The 21,098-nt window shown below is 41.8% G+C and overlaps 1 protein-coding gene across 2 annotated transcripts; it reads left to right on the forward strand.

Annotated features, from left to right (window-relative positions):
- The first annotated feature begins 4,945 nt into the window (after window positions 1–4,945).
- On the forward strand, window positions 4,946–19,838 carry PARK7 (Parkinsonism associated deglycase). Of its 2 annotated transcripts, none has more exons than XM_007060321.4 (7): window positions 4,946–6,933; window positions 10,723–10,897; window positions 12,727–12,828; window positions 13,528–13,587; window positions 15,215–15,284; window positions 17,616–17,702; window positions 19,311–19,838. In XM_007060321.4, the coding sequence occupies exons 2-7, from the start codon at window positions 10,808–10,810 to the stop codon at window positions 19,469–19,471; spliced, it is 570 nt and encodes a 189-aa protein (XP_007060383.1). In that variant the 5' UTR covers window positions 4,946–6,933; window positions 10,723–10,807; the 3' UTR covers window positions 19,472–19,838. The 2 variants fall into 2 exon arrangements, with proteins under 2 accessions (XP_007060383.1, XP_043387793.1); XM_043531858.1 differs by having other exon boundaries at window positions 6,930–7,252.
- Window positions 19,839–21,098: the final 1,260 nt, after the last annotated feature.

Raw genomic sequence — 21,098 nt, forward strand, 5'->3', positions numbered from 1 at the left:
CCTGCTCTTCCTGCCACTCAGCTCATTGTCACTCCTCCCAGTGTCCCCTCTCTGCCCTCCCACTCCCGCTGACAAGAGCCCCCAATCCCAAATTTGGATCACGATTGGGGAAGAGCCAAAATGGCTTTTGTAAAGGGATAATGTGGACAAGGATGATCCATTGGATATAGTATACTTTGACTTTCGGAAAGCCTTTGACAAGGTCCCTCACCAAAGTTTCTTAAGCAGATTATGCAGTTATGGGATAAGAGAGAAGGTCCTCTCATGGACCAGTAACTGGTTAAAACATAGGAAACAAAGGGTAGGAATTAATGGTCAGTTTTCAGAATGGAGAGAGGTAAATAGCGGGGTCTCCAAAGATTTGTAATGGGACCAGTGCTGTTCAACATATTCAAAAATGATCTCGAAAAAGGGGTAAACAGTTAGGTGACAAAGTTAGCAGACAATACAAAATTACTCAAAATAGTTAAGAGACAAGGTGAGGGAGGTAATATCTTTTATTGGACCAACTTCTGTTGGTGAGAGAGACAATCTTTTCAGCTACCCAGAGCTCAACCTCAGGTCTGGGAAAGGTACTCAGAGCATAACAGCTAAATACAAGGTTGAGCAGATAGTTCAGTTTAAAGCTGACTGTGAAGAGTTACGAAGGGATCTCACAAAAGTGGGTGACTGGCCAAGAATATGGCCAATTAAATTCATTATTGATAAAAGCAAAGTAATGCACATTGGAAAACATAATCCCAACTATACATACAAAATGATGGGGTCTAAATTAGCTGTTACTGCTTAATAAATAATCTGTTAGTCTTTAAGGTGCCCCAGACTCCTTGTTGTTTTTGCTCAAGAAAGAGATCTTGGAGTCATTATGGATAATTCTCTGAAAACATCTGCTCAATGTGCAGTGGCAGTCAAAAAAGCTAACAATGTTAGGAACCATTAGGAAAGGAACAGATAATAAGATAGAAAATATCATAAAGTCACTACATCAATCCATGGTATGCCCATGACTTAAATACTGCATGCAGTTCTGGTCAGGGATGGCCTTACAGGAGGGTGCCGTGGTCAGGGCGGTGCCGTCCGAGTGCGGCAAGCTGTCGGGCCTGGGCTGCCAGAGCTGGGGGGAGCCCTTGGCCAGCTGGGTGGGGGGTGGGTGATGCTGCTTGGAGCTGCCAGCCTGGCGGGGATGTACAGCCAGCAGGGCTTGCCCCTTCTTGCGGGCACAGTAGTGGCTGCACACCTGCTGTCCTGCTTGGTGTTTGGGGATGTATGGCCAGGGGAGTACCCGGGCTCAGAAACTCCTCCTTGTTGAGCCTGGCTAGCCCTCACGCCTGCACCCCACACTTCCGTTCACAAACTCAAAGAAAGGGTGCCAAAATACAAGTTCGCCCAGGGCACCATTTTTCCTAAGGCCAGCCCTGGTTTTGGTCACCCCATCTCAGAAAAGATATACTAGAATTAGTAAAAGTACAGAGAAGGGCAACAGAAATTATTAGGGGTATGGAACAGCTTCCATATGATGAGAGATTAATAAGAGTGGGAATTTTTATTTTAGAAAAGAGATGATGGGGGAGGAATATGATAGAGGTCTATAAAATCATGAGTGGTGTGGAGAAAGTGAATAAGGAAGTGTTGTTTACCCCTTCACATAACCTGCAAACTAGGGGTCAGCCAATTAAATGAATAGGCAGCAGTGTTAAAACAAACAAAGAAGTACTTCTTCACACAACACATAGTCAACCTGTGGAACTCCTTGCCAAAGGATGTGAAGGCCAAGACTATAACAGGGTTCAAAAGTGAATTAGATAAGTTCAAGGAGGACAGGTCCATCAATGGCTATTAGCTAAAATGGTCAGGAATGAAACCCCAAGCTCTGGGTGTCCCTAAACCTCTGATTGCTAGAAATTGTGACTGGACGACAGAGTTTGGCTCTCTCGATAAAGTGCCTTGTTCTGTTCACTCCCTCTGAAGCATGTAGCACTGGCCACTTTTGGAAGACAAGATACTGGGCTAGATTGACCATTGGTCTGACCCACTATGGCTATTCTTATGTTTTTATACTAATCCTACCCCATACCCCACAGGAGTCATAGCAACTTTTAATGATATCTGAGGAAAATGTGGATTTTAGAGCACTTAGAAGTCACCCGTTAACCAGAAAGGAGTTCTTAAGCATATCCTTAAATCCCATAGTTATAGTTAAGGATAACTCCTTTGCTGAATCCAGGTTTATGTGGTTTGCCCAAAATTAAATAGCCAATTGTAGTTGTAGAACAGCCAAGAATAGAATTCATCTCTCCAGTACCAGCTCAGTATCTTAACCAGAAGAATACCCCCTCCTCTCAAAATATTTGCAGGGAATAGGAAGAAGCACTGAATGATCATAGATTACATAGCACTTGAATGAAGTTGAAGTGTTTCATGGTATAAAGCTACCTTCCATCTCTTGATTTTGTGATAAACTCATTTTGGTTCAAATTTGGTTTTTCTAATTTTCACAGTGGATTTCTCTTGCTTCATATTCTCCGTGCTTTACATGCTCTTAAATATAAATATAACGGGGGACTTCTTTTTTATTACTATTCATATCCAGGCACTACCTGGTGTGACCCAAAAAGAATTAGCTATTCTTTCTTAATGAAATTATCCAAGTGAATGGTACTTTTGATCGTGAAGTGTCAATCATTCCTCTGTCCAGTGAAGCACGATATTGTGCTAAGGATGTGAAGGACCTTTATCCAAGCATAATATGAAAATGTTTTCTGTAATTTCGACCTGTTTGTAAATGCCCTTCTTATTATGTCCGTTACAATAACAAATCAGGTACAAAAGTATAACATTAGTAAACTTTATGCCTGAGATTTTTTCAAAGACACAGGGCTTTGGGACAATCAGTCCCATTAATAGTAATTGGGCATCCAAATTCATTAGGTGGCTTTGAAAATACACATTTTTAGTAACCAGATGCATGTATAACCTGCCTATCAGTATTATATATAGGGTGCTGCCAAAATAAAGTAGCTTCCAGACAAGAACAAGGTATGATACAGTACATATTGCGTATAGTTAATACAGGGCAGCGTTTTGCTATGAGTGTTTGGCAGATTGTGCAGACTGGGAAATCCCATGAACTGCATCACAGAAATTCAGCTGTGGGAGTGTTAATCACTGTATAGGTTGTTAACAACCCCCATAACATTAAAATTATCACCATGAATTCTAATCTGTCCTCAAATGAAAAAAAGTGAGTACGTCAGAACTATGATAAATTTAACTACTACTGATCTCAATTTCTGAATGACATTTTGTGGGCTGCAATGTGACCCTTCATGCAGAAGTGAAGCAGCTGATTTCCCATCACTAGATTTAGCACATTTTTTCTGTGCAAGGCAGCAATATGGCAGACTTGAGTGCACTGTGACAGCAAAAGAAAATAAGATTAATTTTTTAAATTATATTTACATATTAACTAAAGATAAAGTTATTACAGAACAATCACTGCTCATCATGTTTAGATTTACAGATTTTGTATAGCTTAATGTGAATACTACTAATAATTTACATTTACTAGTACTCTATGTCAGAATTTATTCTGAGCAATAATACTTTCCAATTACATTGTGCTCCTTAGGTTAAATTCTGCCCTGATTTTCAGTCAGTGGGGTTGGTCCAATAAAAGATATCTCACCTATCTTGCCTCAATCAATGTGGTATAAGTCTGATGTGCAGAACTTGGTCCTATATCTTGAAAGTCCTAAGTGTTAGCCAACTGAAAGGAAAACTTGAAAGTGCTGTATAAATATTAACCAACTTGAAAATTTTCAAGTCACTGATTTTTCTAGGAAGCTTTTTAACAAGTTCACTCTTCTTTTAAGGAACTGAGAAAGGGGATGCTTCTTAGAATTCCTGGGCTAAAATAAAAAAGTTTATTTAACAAGTCTTCTCTCTCATAAAACAAGCACCTGCTTACACACACAAAAATTTGGATCCATCATGTTGTTTAGTTTCAGCTGTTAGTCTGAGCTCAATTAATGGTTTTCAGACTATTGATCAAGTGGAAGATGAAAGGGATGCCACAGGGTAATAATGGAATGTTTACAGAAATACTTTAACTGAAGAGAGGAGAAAATCTGCTTCAGAACAGAAGAAACATTAGCATCAGGTTCTTGGAGGGGGTGGATAATGCTATATTGATATCTTCTCTGGAAGGGAAGATTGGCACAGCCCTATATTAATTCCCCTAGGGAGAGATTAGTTCTGTCCCTTATTAATCCCCTGCTGGAGTGTGTGTGGAGGAGTGGGGGTTAATACTGACCCTACTGAGGCCAACGCCAGAGTGGGGCATACCAGTCCACTACGGATTGGGGTGGGGCTGGTGCTGACCAATAATGATGCCAACTTGGGGCCAGTACGTACTGATCCCCTATGGATGGGGGGCAGTGCTGATACTGATGCCAACTGAGGGGCACTGTGGACTGATCCCCTATGGATTTTGGAGGGTTTGTGCTCACTGATGCCCGCTTGGGAGCAGTGCATACCGACGCTTTATGGATTGGGGGCCGCGGCAGTGCTGACCCGTAACGATGCCAACTCGGGGGCGGCGTGTCCTGATCCCCTGTGGATTCGGGGGGGAGGAGCACTCTCCTGATGTCAGCTCGGGGCCGCGCGGCCCGGTCTCTGTGGATCCGTGGGGGACGAGGGCTGCGCCCCCTCGAGGTCCCCGCCCCTCGGCGGAAAGAGGAGGGCGCCATGGGCGGAGCCGCTCACGAGGCGGGCCCCCTGTTGCAGCCCCGATTGGGTCTCTGGGCCGTGGGCGGGGCCGAGCAGCTCCCCTGCTTTGCCCAGCCCACCCTGACTCAGCGCTGACCATCCGCCAGGGGGCGGGTCTGCTGCTGCGGAGGTGGCGTGACTCCCGCCCGCTCGTGACGTCACGGTCGCCCCCCGTCACCTCGGCGGCCGGGCGGCGTGCGGGAGAGGCTCAAAGCTCGACTCGTCAGCGCCCCCTCCCCGACTAAAGGTCACGACCTTCCCTCACAGAAGCCAGCCGTTATCGCCCGTACCCGTAAAGGTCACGAGGCAGCAGCACCGCGTCACGCGGAGTGCCCCGAGCTCAGGCGTCCACCTGAGGCATAGCTCTCAAAGCCCCCTCAGTCTGTGCGCCCCCCCGGCGCCCGCTGAGGGGGAGGCCCAGGCTAGCCCCCCCGCCCCCTGACACCTGTTGTAGGGCCCTCCCTGGCACCACCGCCCGTGCCGGGGGGCGCGGTTGCACCGTCTGGCTGGTGCAGCTCTTGGCTGGAGGCGTCAGTGACCAGGAGTCGACGCCCAGGGAAGTGACACTAAAGCCCAGCGTGTCAAGCAATAAATCAGGATTTTGCCCTCATGCATGCCCGTTATCAACACTAGGCCCTGGCTGGCACTCCAAATAGTGCTGGCTGGAGCCCTCCTTTACCAGGGTAATCGCCTGCCAGCGTCCAGTACCATCCCCGCCCCGCGCCTACCTTAAATTCTCATCTCTTTTCTTCTTTTAACGTTGGCATGGGGGGAGGGATAGCTCATTGAGCATTGGCCTGCTAAACCCAGGGTTGTGAGTTCAATCCTGGAGGGGACCCTTTAGGGATCTGGGCCAAAATTGGAGATTGGCCCTGCTTTGAGCAGGGGGTTGGACTAGATGAGGTCCCTTCCAACCCTGGTATTCTATGATGCTGGTGTGCATTTAATACAAGGTTTTCACCATTTCCATGGAACACTTTTGATATGGGTTAGACACTCTTAGTGTTTTAGGAGTTTTATGTAATGTCTCATTAGTCTCTTTGAAGGCCTTCCACAACTTTTAGAGACTGTTTCATTCCCATGCAAATAGAAATAGCCCCTTTTCAGGAAGCCTATTAGAAATACATCAGTCTCAAAGCATAAATATGAAATATTAAAATTAATATTTATATACCAGGTGCAGTTCATATCAGGAAAGGTAGGCATTATCAGATAGACTTATTGTTCTTTGGGCACCCTCTCCTGTGTTTACTATCTCATTGGGTCTCTCATTTTTAGTTCTAACTGGGAAAGGAGTTCTTTTGTGTGATTCGCTTCATTGCTGGGGGGGTTTGTCTTTTTGGCACATTCTCTGATAAAGATTAGCTATATGTTGACAAGCATATTAAGTTAAAAAGAGAAAATACTATAAGTTGTTTCCTGTTTCCCCTAATTTTTGACTACATATTCATGAAATAATAGTCATAGTTAATATTTAGCCTGGTAAGTTCTTTATCCTTTGCATTTATTTTATTGTGCTGTGCTGAGATGTCTGTTCATAGGCACCTTTACATTTTATTAAATAAAATAAGTGTTATCATCATTAGGGAAAGAGTATTTCCAAACCCTGACATAATTGTAACTGATATCAGCAACAGTAAAATGCCTCCTCACTTCTGAGCAAAGGGGTGAACATTTTCATTCCTTGTGCCAAATTTGTCCTTTCTTTTCTTCACAGCCAGTTTCTTCTCTAGGCGTAATCTTCTACTTTTTTTCAGGCACTCGTTTTGATTCTTTTACATGGAAATATTGGTGACTTGGAAGCGTTTAGTACTTAAAAGTCAGGTTTCCTTATTACTTACTTTCCTTCGTGCTGTGTTTTGGCAAGAAATGGGTTAACAAGAAGAGCGTGTACTTCAGGAGGCGGTGTAGGACTGTTCCATTTATCCTGGAGGGAGGACAGAGTACTAAAAAGCAGAAATTATCTGTATTGTACTATTTTAAAGCAAAATGCTAAGTTACCAAATGCATCTGTCCGAGCACGACAAAAAAGAGGAAGGTCTGAAGGCATGTGAAATAGCAACAGCCAGCCTGCAAAGCCCGTGACATCAGCATGCTTCCTGCGGCCAATAAAAGGCCTCTCCAGGATGGAAGCAGCTTCCTTCTGCCTGCTTGCCCGCCCCATAGGTAAGGAGCTGCTTGGGGGTTGCGGGGTTCCAGGCTGGGCCGGAGCTTTGCCTTGGTTTTCTTCCCCATGAATATCAGCGTTTTTGCCGCATTGATTGTCAGCGAGCCGCTGCCCTGCAAAGCGGAGCCGCTGCAGGCCCAGCGCGTCTGACAGGCCGGGAGTGAGGCAGGCGAACGTAGCCTGCTCGGACGCCGGGGTGCGAGCCGTAACCCAGGCTGCTAAGGGCATTCTGGAGTCTGAAATAGCAGGGATGTGCCTGGGGTCTGATTGAGGGCGCAGCCTGATTACAAACAGCCGTCCTTGCCTGCCTGTGCCCACGTAGGTTCAGGGTCTGACCCGTCTGTAGTTTCATCCGCACGCCTGTGGCTACAAATCTCTTTAATGTCTCTTCTTGCTGGCACTGTGGTCTTGATCACTCTGCAGTATAATTTTGTGCTATTCCTCTTCCTATTTTTTGTTTATAAATTCTGAAAAATAATCTTGTGCATTCAAATGCCCCATCCCCTAAATTTAAAAATAGCTGTTGGGACATAGATATTCAGTCGAGCTTGGCTGAGATCATAAGCCATTAACATATATTTATTTTCTGGCTCATGTATAGTATTTTTCCCTTCTGCATTTGGGTTAGTGCCTTAAAAGGACACCATCTTGTTCCCAGCTTTCCAGGGGCTGCCTTTCCTATTTGCATCTCTCAGCAGTCATTGGTCCCAGAAATGTGCATTTACCCATATAGGGAGGATGATCTTAACTTACTGGCTGCCACTGGAATAGTAGGAGATGCCTGCACAAAATTGGCACCATGAGACTACAGAGAGAGCTGCATAATAGGAGACTTATTTGCCATGCATAGTCAACCTGCTAAATCAGGGATGGGCAAACTTTTTGGCCTGAGGGGCACACCTGGGTATGGAAATTATATGGGGGGCCATGAATGCTCACGAAATTGGGGGTTGGAGTGTGGGATGGGGTGAGGGCTCTGGCTCGGGTTGCAGGCTCGGGGGTGGGGGTGCAGGAGGGGGCTCTGGGCTGGGACTGAGGGGGTCGGGGCGTGGGAGGGGTGTAGGCTCTGGACGGTGCATACCTCAAGCAGCTCCCAGAAGCAGAGGCACATCCCCCTTCTGGCTCCTACGCGGAGGTGTGGCCAGGCAGCTCTGCAGGCTGCCCTGTCTGCAGGCGCCACCCCTGCAGCTGCCACCCCTGCAGCTCCCACTGGCCATAGCATGCACGGAGCAGGGGAAGCTCCAGACCCCACTTCCTGGCTGGAGCATGAGGGCCTGATTAAAATGCCTGAAGGGCTGGATGTGGCCCCCGGGCTGTAGTTTGCCCACCCCTGTGCTAAATCAAGGACTTGTTCTGAGTAACTTGGCTCTCCGATCTCCATGAATAATTATTGTTTTTATTCTGGTATCACCCACAATGTGCTAGGCACTGTACACAAATGCCCACAGAGGAGGACATAGAGTTTACTCCAAAGAATTTACAGTCTCTGAAGATAAAAAAATTTATAAAGGGCAGAAAGGAGGAATACAAACAAAATGTTTACAGCTTCCATATTTAAGTAGTATATATACATGAACCATGCTTGACATCTCTTCAACCTATTTGTTATTAGCTAGCCAATTTCTTGTGAAAATGAGTTTTGCAGATTCTTGTGGATCTTTTGAAGAAAAGTATCAGCTCTTTTATTTTAGTACTCCCTTAGTCACACAGTGCCTGGAAGTTCTTGCTATGACTACATGAGTCAATTTACTTGCTCAGTGGATTTGGTACTTAATTGGCAGAAGATAAAACTCCGTAATAAATTAGGATTTTCTATACTAAATTAGACCAGAGGTCAATTTACTGTAGTTTAGTATCATGTCTCTTGACAGTGGCTGGTTACCACATGCTTCAGAGGAAGGTGCAGTGGAAAGTTATTCCCTAAATCTGCCTATAGGGGAAGCTTTTTCTTAATCCCATCCCACTGGTGGCTGGTTTATGCCCTGAAACAGGAAGGTTTTATATCCCTCTTATTCTGTCTATTGTAACTGACTAGTCTTTATGCATATAAACGGATCTAAAAAATATTCTACTAAACTGTTGGCCTCAGTGGTATCTTGTGATAGTGAATTCCATAGCAGAAGTATGCAATGTGTCTTTTAAAAAGTATTTTTATAGGCTCCTATGCAAAGATGTAATGGTAGTTAAGTCCATAGCAGAGTGGAGGAAAAGGCAGTTCTTTGGCCACGTCTTTTGTGAATGTGTACAGAAAATGGCTTGTTGCTCACTAATCGCTGCTGCTGCTACTGCTGAAGAAACAGAGCAAAGCAGAGAACAATAAAATTAAGTTTAACAAATCCTATTCCCCCAACCTCCAAATTTGTCTGGGTGACTGTGTGTAACATTTTTTTCTTGTAAAGAATGCCCAAACTGCATGTGCATTTTTGGGTGGAAACCCCCTTACTGGAAAAAACTCCCTGCTAAACAGAGTGGGTGAGTTGTGAAATGCCTCCATTCCCAGTGGTCATCAATGTTGCCATCTTTCTGATGACCCAAAAGTCACTTGTTAGTTGTGTTTAACAAAAGATTTGTCACATAAACATGAATTTAATATGTAGTTTATGTGCTGAAGCCGCAAGATTAGTTCCACTTAATAGTCTTCATTTAAATTCTCTTGAAAATCTTCTGCACATTTAGTCTTAAATATCTATTTCGGAGACTCACTTTTAAAAAGAATCTTCCTTTGTTCTGTTCAGTCACTTCAGGGCAGTTTCCCCACCCTCTTCCCCACAGAGATTGGGAAATGCCAGAAAATATATTAATCAAACATGTGAAGACATGGGTAGAATCGTTACAAATCACAGGAAACTCCTCCTGCATCAGCTGTCCAGAAACTAAATACCAAATATGGGTTTAAAATCTAGTTTAAACCCTTCTAATAAGAGTTGTAAACAAGACTTCAGGTGGGAGTCAATAATCTCTCTCCCCATCAGTGTGGGTGTGCACTCTGAAAGCAAATCTGATGTTCACCTTAAACATTAACACTGGCAAATATATATTGTGTAACATTTTTAATTAGACCAGGCTTCTCTTCCCAACTCTGGACTGATGCACTGTATCCCATTGGACAAGTTGTTTAACCCTTCTGTGCCTTAGTTTCTCTTGTAAAATAGTGGTGGCATAATTCACAGCATTGTGACTGTTTTGAGATCTTTTCGATTAAACATGGTACAGAAGTGCAAAACAGTACTATTCTGTGGTGTATTTTGCTATTGGGCAACATTTGAATAAGGCACAAGAATTGCCCCTCTCAGAAGAGGGCTTTTATTGTAAATAATCTGTTAGAAACAAAATGATCTAGGTCCTTCATAAATTTCTTATGATGCAGTATGGTAGAAATAATGGCTTCTTACAAAAATCGGTCGCCACCACATGATGAAGTCTAGGGCATTGGTTCTCAACTAGGGGGCCTCGAGCAGGTTTCAGGGGGCCTCCAAAGTCGCTGGGGCCCAGAGGAGAAAGCTGAAGCCCAGGTCCCTGAGCCCTGCCACCTGGACTGGTAGCCGAAGCCTGAACAATGTAGCTTTGTGGGGGGCCCTGTAGCATGGGGCCCCAAGCAATTGCCCTGCTTGTTACCCCCTAACACTGGCCCTGGCTTTTATACGCAGAAAACCAGTTATTGTGGCACAGGTGGGCTGTGGAGTTTTTATAGCATGTTGGAGGAGGAGGGCATGCTCAGAAAAAAAAAGTTGAGAACCTGTGATCTAGGGGATTCACCCTCTAACAGTCTCTCTTTGTTCCTCGAGCAGACTCTTTGCTTTGTGGACTCTGGAAGCTTCAGTGTAGCGGTGGGGTCCAGTGAAAATCAGAAGTACACCTTAAAGCTGTTAAAACATGGCCTCAAAAAGAGCCTTAGTGATTCTGGCTAAAGGAGCAGAGGAGATGGAAACTGTTATCCCCGCTGATGTTATGAGAAGGGCTGGAGTGAGTATGATAACCACTAGAACTTTTTATGACCATTTGTTAAAACAAAAGATATTTACCAAATATTCTCACCTTGAATCAATCCTCAGTGATGGAGAGTGTTTTATTCAATGGCTCCTGGATGAACATGCAACTAGGCCCTTTTATTTGTGGTTTGAAAGACAGATGCTCACTCATATAAACAAGTACTCATTGCTGCAGAATATGAATTCATAGATTCAATAGGCCATAAAACATACCTTTTAGAAAAAGCATCCAATCTTGATTTAGAAATTGTCAGTGATGGAGATTCAACCATTGGAACAATTTACCAAGGGTTGTGGTGAATTACTCTCATTGGAAGTAAGGCGTGAATATATATCAATCTGAATCTGGCTAGCTCCACCTTCCAGATATTGGATTGTGTTCTATCTTTCTCTGATAGATTGAAGACCCCATTATCAGATTTTTTTTTCCCAAGTAGGTACTTACAGATTTCAATCAAGTCACACCTTAATCTTCTCTTTGTTAAGATAGATACAAGTAGCTCAATCTATTTATCGCTATAAGGCATCTTTTCTAATCCTTTAATTTTTCTTGTGGGTTTACTCTGAGCCCTCTCCAATTTATCAACATCCTTCTTGAATTGTGGATGCTAGAACTGAACGCAGTATTCCAGCAATGGTCATAGCAGTGCCAAATACAGTTGTAAAATAACCTCTCTACTCCTACTCAAGATTTCCCTGTTTGTGCATCCAAAGATTGCATTAACCCTTTTGACTGCAGCAGTGCACTGGGTGGGATATCCACCATAGTTCCAAAATCTTTTTCAGAGTCGCTGCTTCCCAGGTTGGAGTCCCCCATTGTGTAAGTATGGCCACATTCTTCGTTCCTAGATGTATACATTTACGTTTAGCCATATTAAAGTGGATGTGTTCCAAACAATGTAAACACATTTACGCTGTGAACCTAGTAGTGACTAGGGCCGATATTTAGGTATCTATCATCCTCTCAAAATATGTGCAACTCCTGTGTTAGTGGAGAGAGTTTTCTTTTTTCTTAGGAAGACTAGACCCCTTTGTATTCATCAAGCTAATGATCTTGATTATTTCACTCAGATCTCTCCTTGAAGCTCTGCTTTTAGCTAGCAGTCTCTCACTTACCACCTGTAGAGTTCTCCCTATTTATCACTTGTGCACCTGCAAGTATAGGCAATAATCCAATCTTGATCAGGTGCAAGAGTGATAAATAAGATTTTTAAAAAAACAGAACTGCAAGGTGAGAATTTAAATGACCAGAACCTCAAATCTGTGCCAAACAGCCAAAATAAAATGCTACCTCTCCCCTTCTTTTTCATCCCATTAATTTGTTCGGTCCCTTGTGCGGGTGCTCCTTAGAGCACAGATCTTTCCTTATTTTTTACCTATAGGGTGCTGTGCACATCTATGGAACTGTGACCAAGTAGCTGAGAGTCAGGAGTCTGGAGCTGAATAAACCAATTTAGAAAGTGTCCTGTGAACCAGGACCAAAAAGATAATGGATCATTTAGCAGGCCTGCTTAATCTGACACTACTTTAATCTAGAAACCTGTGGAATGCTGGATTATGTGATACAGCTGTTAGACTTTCCAGATTCAAATAACTAATCTTACTGCAGGTACTTCTCATCTAATTTTACTTTTGAGGTGGGAAACCTTTGGTTTTAGTCTGATTCTCTACAGCTTCTACTATTGCTTGGTTTAAATAATCTTTTAAACAAAATATACCTCTGCATACTACTTCAGAATTGTCATCTGCACCCCCTTAAAGCAGAGCATTTTGCTGTTGTAATGGTGTCTGTTTTTCTGTCAGATCAAGGTGACTATTGCAGGTTTAACAGGAAAAGATCCAGTGCAGTGCAGCCGAGATGTCTTCATTTGTCCTGATGCCAGTCTAGAAGATGCCAGAAAAGAGGTTTGTCATACTGACTTAGCATAATGCTTTACAGGACCTTCTTCACAGGTTAGCAGTGGACTTGGAAGGTTATTAGTAACGCCCAGTTTGACTGATCGTAGCAGCATTGCACAAACCCAGAGGCACATAATTTAATTCTCTCCCTTCTAGTGTTGTCCTGCAACACAGTATCTTAGTTTTGCACAGTTTTTAACATTCTGTCCAGGTATTTGACTTGGTAAAATGTTTAACTCCGAGCTTTACTGTACATGTTACCCAGACTCTCTGACAAAATAACATAATTTGGAACAAAAGAAAGTTTCTGTTCAGGAAGGAAGTGCTGCTTAGGGAGCTTTGCAGCATAGCACCTATTAGCACATTGCAGAGCTGCCAATCACACTCTGGAGCACTAAACTCCCCCATCCACAAAGACTTATTGTGTAGGCAAAGTTTGCCTCAAATCAAGTTTCTCCAGCAGTTCTTGGCCTGATATATGGAAAACGAAACAGTGTTTTTCTAGTAGCTCCATTAAGTGAAATATTTTGGTCGCTCATCAGACTTCGTTTTGAGTAAAGAGCCTTTCAGAAGCAGAAAAGGTAGAATTCCTCTGCTTCTCATTTTAGTATGTTTTAACAGTCAGAAAGACAAACTCCCCTGAGTGAACGTGCATGCTCCTCTTCTGTAGAATTCTGCTAAGTAAGCATTTCTTTCTTTGTTTAGGGGCCGTATGATGTGGTGGTCCTGCCAGGTGGTAACCTAGGAGCTCAAAATTTGTCAGAGGTAAAATCATGAAGATAATTCACAGGCCTGCCCATATATCTGTAAGTGTTGCTTATATTCTCCTGCTACTGCAGCAAATTCAACCCAACATTTAATTAAAAACAAAAAAACACAGTAAGCTGTGCAGCTGCAGTCTTAGCCAGAGTTATCCAGTGTAACAATGGGGAAGTACTCTGTTATAACTTGTAGTATGGAGATGCAACATGTTGTCGTAAATGATTATTGAACAGGATATAAAGTATTTTGATGCCATAAGAAATTAGGAATTGCCATACTGAATCCAATTTAAGGTTCATCTAGTCCGGTATCCTGTCTAGCAGTGGCCAGTAGCATCTCCTTTAGTGGAAGGCATAAAGACTAAGGCTGTCAATTAATCGCCGTTAACTCACACGATTTAACTTAAAAAAAAAAAATCTCGATTAATATTATTAATTGCACTGTTAAATAATAGAATACTAATTGAAATATATTGGATGTTTTTCTACATTTTCAAATATATTGATTTCAATTACAACACAGAATACAAAGTGTACAGTGCTCACATTATATTATTATTTTTATTACAAATACTTGCATCTGACTCAGATGATGAAAGTGAACATGCGTTGATCTGCACTCTGCTTTGGATTGTTCTCTAGTAGAACCCAACATCAGCATGGATGCATGTACTCTGGAATGGTGGGGCATGAAGGGACATATGAATCTTTAGCGCATCTGGCATGTAAATATCTTGCAACGCCGGCTACAACAGTGCCATGCGAGTGCCTGTTCTCACTTTTCAGGTGAAGCATTAGCTCCTGCAAAAGTAAACAAACTTGTTTGTCTGAGCGATTGGCTGATCAGGAAGTAGAACTGAGTGGACTTGTAGGCTCTAAAGTTTTATATTTTATTTTTGAGTGCAGTTATTTTTTGTACATAATTCTACATTTGTACATTCAACTTTCATGATAAAGAGATTGCACTACAGTACTTGTATGAAGTGAATTGAAAAATACTTTTTTTGGTTTTTGTTTTTTTACAGCACAAATATTTATAATAAAAAATAAAGTGAGCCCTGTACTCTGTTCTTTGTTGTAATTGAAATCCATATATTTGAAAATGTAGAAAACATCCAAAAATACTTAAATGGTATTCTATTATTGTTTAACAGTACAATTAATAGCAATTAATTTTTTTAATCACTTGACAGCCGTAATAAAAACCCTCATTAAGCAGATGTGGAATAATTTAACCCAGCAAATTGGTCTCGTTGTCTCTCCTAGTTAACAATTGGCTTAAGCCCTGAAGCATGAAGTATGCTATAACTTCCAGAATGTTCCTTATGTTGATAACTCTGGATATTCTTAATATCCAGTCTCATTTTGAATCATTTTGAGTTCTTGGCTTCAGCTACTTCCTGTGGCAAAAGTTCAATCCCAAGTTGTGTGAAAAAGTATTTCCTTTATTGGTTTTGAATTTTCCACCTTTTGATTGACTGTTCCCTGTCTCATAACACTAAAAATTCCTGATCTACTTTCTCTACATAATTAACTATTTTTTGTATTTATTACAGATCGTGCAGCATGATTTGTGGGTGATTTTTTTTTTTTTAAATAATTCCTTAATGTAATATTATTTCTTTGTGCAGTCTCCTGCTGTGAAAGACATTTTAGTGGACCAGGAGAACAGAAAAGGCCTAATTGCTGCTATTTGTGCAGGTACAGTAATGAACTATCTTGTATTGTAACCTACTTGGCTGCTTTAAAGGACTGTCTGGGTAACTACCTACTTTAGAAAACTCTTTCAGTACTGTTGTGTCCCAATAGCTCAGTAGCAAGAGTAAAATGTAACATGCATAGAGTTCAAATGGAGGGGGGAGAGGAGCTATAATCTAACAAAGTGAAACGCAATATATAGGGTCCTACCAAATTCGCGGCCGTGAAAACTCATCACGGCCATGAAATATGGTCTTTTGTGTTCTTTTTACCCTATACTATATAGATTTCATGGGGGAACACAGTGTTTCTCAAACTGGGGGTCCCAACCCAAAAGCAGGTCACGGGGGAGTTGTAAGGTTATTTTAGAGGGGGTCATGGTATTGTCAACTTTACTTTTGCACTGCCTTCAGAGTTGGGTGGTCAGAGAGGGGCAGCTACTGGCCAGGCACCTAGCTCTGAAGGCTGTGCCATGCCAGCAGAAGCACAGAAGTAAGAGTTGCAATACTATACCAGGCCACCCTTACTTCTGCACTGCTGCTGGCGGCGGCTTTGCCTTCAGAGCTGGGCTCCCAGCCAGCAGTCGCTGCTCTCTGGCTGCTGAGCTCTGAAGAAAGCACCCCCACCAGCAGCAGTGCAGAAGTAAGGGTGGCAATGCCATGACACCCCTACAATAACCTTGTACCCTCCCCACAACACCTTTCTTGGGTCAGGACCTCTACAGTTACAACACCATGAACCTTCAGATTTAAATATCTGAAATTGAGAAACTTATGATTTTTTTAAAAATCCTATGACCATGAAATTGACCAAAATGGACCATGAATTTGGTAAGGCCCTAGCAATATACTAGGGTGTTCTATAAAATACATGCTTACACTAGCAGTCTCTCTGGCAGGAGCTATGTGCTGGCAGTACACCGTCAATATAAATTTCTCAGACATAAAGTAATGTGGCCCTCTCTTGCCCTTTAGCTTTGGAGGAAAAATTGTAAATATAAGATTACAGGTTCACCATTCCTCATCCACATGGCAGTGGTAACAAGAATTATTCTTGCCTGGCTTGGCTCCTAGACAGACTGCATGACCAGGTATCTTATTCATTGCTTTATAAAGTGCTTTGAGGTGTCTGAGGTATGAAAAGTAATATAAGCAAGTGCCAGCTCTACTAGTTCGACTCTAGCTGAAGTGGTGGTCGGGAAAAGGCTTTGATAAGTGATTTCCTTCTGCCCATTGACATGTATTAAAATGTATGTATTTAGTCTAGTCATAGGCATTTTTGGAATGCCTCTTTCACTTTTGTTTCTGATATGTCTTTGTTCTTTTGAGTGCTGTGGAAGTACAGAATGTCATTTTAATTTGCTATCACTAGATTTATCTGATGGCTTATCCCAGGCACCTGCAAAGTTCTGAATTTCCTCACGCTTGGGGGACAATAGTTTTCTATTTATCCTCCTGCTTTTGCTATAAACAGTCAAGATGAATTTTCAACAGTTCTGTAAAGGACACCATTCATAATAATGGAAGTTCACTTGAAAAGAGTCACTGATTTAATTATAACTGTTTGCAAAGCAAACTTCTAGCTGAATAACACAAGTTGCTTCTTTCCTGGAACTGGCCCATGAGTCAAACTTGAACAATACACAGAAACTGGTAAATCTTATTTTCTGGAATTCCCATAATGGTTTTTTCTAGGTCATTTGTTATATAACTTTCTGCCACATTCCTTCCTCAATTCAGTTCAAATGGGAAGTGTTATCTCCTCTAAATGCTGTTATTACAAATAAAAAAGTTACAGCTCCTAGCCCATGATTTGGCTAAGATATTGTATGTTAATACCCTTCCTTGGGCACTTGGCACACAGTTGACTGTCAACTGTGAGGTTTTCCCCAGAATATTTGTAATTAATCCTTGCTAGCAGCTCTCTGTTCAGTGTCATATTCTGCCTCTTTCCCCCAATTTAATCAGATATCCTACCAGTATGACTGACTTGTTGTAGAAGATGGGAGTCAAGTACAGTGATCACTTAATCTGCAAGACAGTAGTTTTTATTCAAAGATTTAGAACTAAATACCTTTCTGGTTTTTGATGTACGTTCTCTCCCCTGGGGGATTGATTTTGTTTAAAGGAAATGTAGGACACCATGTACCTGTATTTCTCTGTTGGGGCCTTGAATTTACTCTTTTATAGTTCTCATGTGGGCTTAGACTGTGTATGCATCCATGCTAGGCCTCTCCTAGGCTTTTGTGAGGCTCATTCTTCGAATGTTTGTTGAAAAGTACCTGTCTCCAATGGAGTTTACACTAGTGACAGGCTAACTTTGTATTACTTGCAGGTCCCACTGCCCTGCTGGCACATGGGATAGGGTTTGGGAGGAAAGTTACAACACACCCTTTGGCCAAAGATAAAATGATGAATGGAGGTAGGTATAAAATTAAAAGGCAAATGGATGTGTTAAACTTAGCATTTATCTGTCCTGAATACTGTGGAGGAAATGGATCCACAGACCTGTGCCCTTCAGTATTACCACTGGCCAGAAAGAAGGGGGGGAAGGGGGGTGTGGAGGCGGCCTCAACAAAACACTGCTAGGACCATTTTCCTCTCCTACTTGAGGCCAGCTCTCCCCTTTCTGAATTCTTACTTAAAAAAACCCAGCAACCAAATTAAAATGGTTCCCTTCTTACCTTCCAGAAACCCAAGCTGTCAACGGTGATATTTTTCTCATGTAGCAAACTGCTGTGATTTGGGGAAGGCATGTCATGCACATTTCTCATTGCACTTTCTCACCACTAAATGGAAGGAGGGGAGGAGAGTGTAGCAGAAAAGGGGAAATATGAAGATGGGAAGGGTATCCACCACTTCTTTCCCAGAGGGAGCTTGAAAATTTCCTAACATCATATTTATAGAGGTGTTCTGTGATTTCTAGAAATACCCTGAGAATTAAGAGGCACTCTAAATCTTTCTCAGAGTTGACGGGCTTTGTTATCAGGGTATACGTTGGTTTAGGGTAACTTAGATTGTGTCATTGTGGGATAGTCTTTTGTTTTATTTTCCTTATTGACTAGTGTTGCAAATTCATAAAGCACTGATTAAAATATTACCTGGTGTCCTGTCTAAGTACAGTTAGTCCTGGTCAATTTGAACTATGTCCCTTCCTCCTCCTAGAATGGGGTCCAGGTAAGGCCCTAGTCTTCCATTTGGCACTAGCTGTTGGCCTCTCCAACACTGGGATTTGTTTCCAAGGTGAGGCTTAGTTGCACGTTTTCACCTGGAGCCAGTTATGGCCACTAATTCCTAAGCTTTTAGGAATAATGGCCTATGCTGGAAAGATGACCTGCTTTATGCCAACACTCAATATGGACTTTGCACTGGAGTTAGCACTACTATTGCTAAGGGCCTCATACAAGATATACAGCCCTTTCACCTGTCTTGCAGTATCAAAGCCATTCCCTTCACAGACAGTATGAAGTGGATACATGAACCTTTGAGGGATTGTAGATTTCAATGGAAATCACCGTAGCATTTTCTAGTGTGTAATACGATGAATTTCCAAGAAGTATCTAAAAGCATAGTTTAATGCGTCAGAGTTTTCACGAGAAGGTGATAGGTTTGCAAGCCACAGGCATTAATTAATGAAGCACACACTGTCTTAATTAGCAGTACAAGTGTTGCCAGCTATTGGGGGAGAAGGGGAGGGGTTTACTGTGAGGTTTTTATTGTGGGTTTTTCCTTAAAGCGCTAACCATAAGCATGTGATTGGGAGAGAGTCTCAACTTTTATTTAAAAAAAATCCTAGGCCTCATAACAAAGAAAAGCTTTAAAGATTTGAAAGCCAGAAGTTATCTTTTTTTTTTTTTTTTTTATTTTTAATCTCATGGTTTTGGTGGATCTGACTCATGATTTTTGAACACTTGGGGCTAACAGTACTGAGCAGTATGGCAGGTCTGGAAGAATTTGCCAAATTGCTACTGGAGTTGTGCATGAGCTGCATCAGCCTGAACATTTTCTGTGTTCTGTTTTCCTCTTTAAGAACACTACAAGTACTCCGAAAACCGTGTGGAAAAGGACGGGAACTTTCTCACCAGCCGTGGTCCTGGCACCAGCTTTGAGTTTGGCCTGGCTATTGTTGAAATACTGATGGGGAAGGAGGTGGCTGATCAAGTGAAGGCTCCTCTTATATTGAAAGATTAGTACAGAAATCTTGATGAAGGGGAGGAGAGGGAGAAGAACACAAACTCAGATGGAAAGTTTCTTGTGTCTCTTCTTAAGAATAATCAAAAAGCTATCTTCTCCATAAAATCTAATTGTGGGTGAACTCCTTTAGCACAACATTGATGTAACTAGCAGTAACGCTTATATTAGGAACTGGAATAATTCACAAGCTAATGGTTTTTGTTCTTAAAGAAATTGACTTAAATGGATCTGGTAGCTAATGAAACTTCTGCACTAGAAAGATCTGTGAATGTAAACAATAGTATTATGTTTAATAGTTTTTGTTCATGTGATTCTGAAGCTTGTCTGCTTGCTTAAATAAAAAGGAAAGGAAATCGGTTTAAAAGGTGGATTTCTGCTTGTGTTTTGTTTCACTTTTTGAAAGTATGCCAGAATATCTCTTACCGGTTTGGTTAGTAATGTTGTGATCTTAATTTCCATAAAAATTTAAACCTAGAAATATGTGCAAATTCTTGTAACATCCTGATGGATGACAGATTAAATTGTTTACTTGTGGCATCTTAGAGACTAACCAATTTATTTGAGCATAAGCTTTCGTGAGCTACAGCTCACTTCATCGGATGAAGTGAGCTGTAGCTCATGAAAGCTTATGCTCAAATAAATTGGTTAGTCTCTAAGGTGCCACAAATACTCCTTTTCTTTTTGCGAATACAGACTAACACGGCTGTTACTCTGAAACCTGTCATTAAATTGTTTATCTCCATGTTAGGCACTTTTACAATAAAACACAATTTATTTTTATATTTTTGATAATATATTGAATAAATAAGGAAGTCATAGTTAAATCAAGCCCATGCGAACTATACTTTTCTTTCTTTTTTTAATGTGTAAAAGACAGTGGGTGTCTACCAACAATCAGAAATATCTCCCTTTCATGGCATCCCCTGAGTTCTTTCAGATAGTGGCTTGTTTGGGTTGCTGTTTGCATCTGCCTGAGACTTCACTTTGTTTATCAAAACAAAAAATGTTATTGCAAACCAATTTATCACAATGCTGCATTTATACTGACAGCTGCTAAATTCATATTTATGAAGAATAAAGGAATAAAAATAAGAGGGTTGATGGCTTAATGCTCAGACCTTGCACCACTGTTGGAGAGATTCAGTCCTGCTTATGTCAGACACCTATGCTTGCTACCATTCTAGTCCTAATTGAATGTCTGTCTTATCAACACATAGCCTGGTGACAGTATGTGTGGCGAGATGAGTTTTGTAGATTAGGGACTTGATTCTTCTTTCTTTCATGCCTATAACTCCAGGGATATTGCTTCCGATACACACTAGTTTAACTGAATGCATAGCAGGGCCCTAGGTCCAAAATGTAATGGCAGAGCTGTGTAGAAATGGTTGCCCTGCAGAGGTCTGCCTTATAATCTTTTGCTTTTAATGAGAAACAAATTCAAACAACTTCTGTACTATAGAAGGGGAATATATTTGTTTAATGCTCAAACTATGTACCCGATCAAATTCAAAAAAATCAAGAAAGCTACAGGCTCTACAAATGTTGAACTCTCTTGCTGAGGCTGAGAGTTTGGTTTTTAAAATCAATGCTTATATGGTAATTCTAGTGTTCTCTAACACACACA

This window comes from Chelonia mydas, chromosome 18 (genome assembly GCF_015237465.2).
Source record: "Chelonia mydas isolate rCheMyd1 chromosome 18, rCheMyd1.pri.v2, whole genome shotgun sequence".
In the NCBI taxonomy this organism is placed as follows: Eukaryota; Metazoa; Chordata; order Testudines; family Cheloniidae; genus Chelonia; species Chelonia mydas.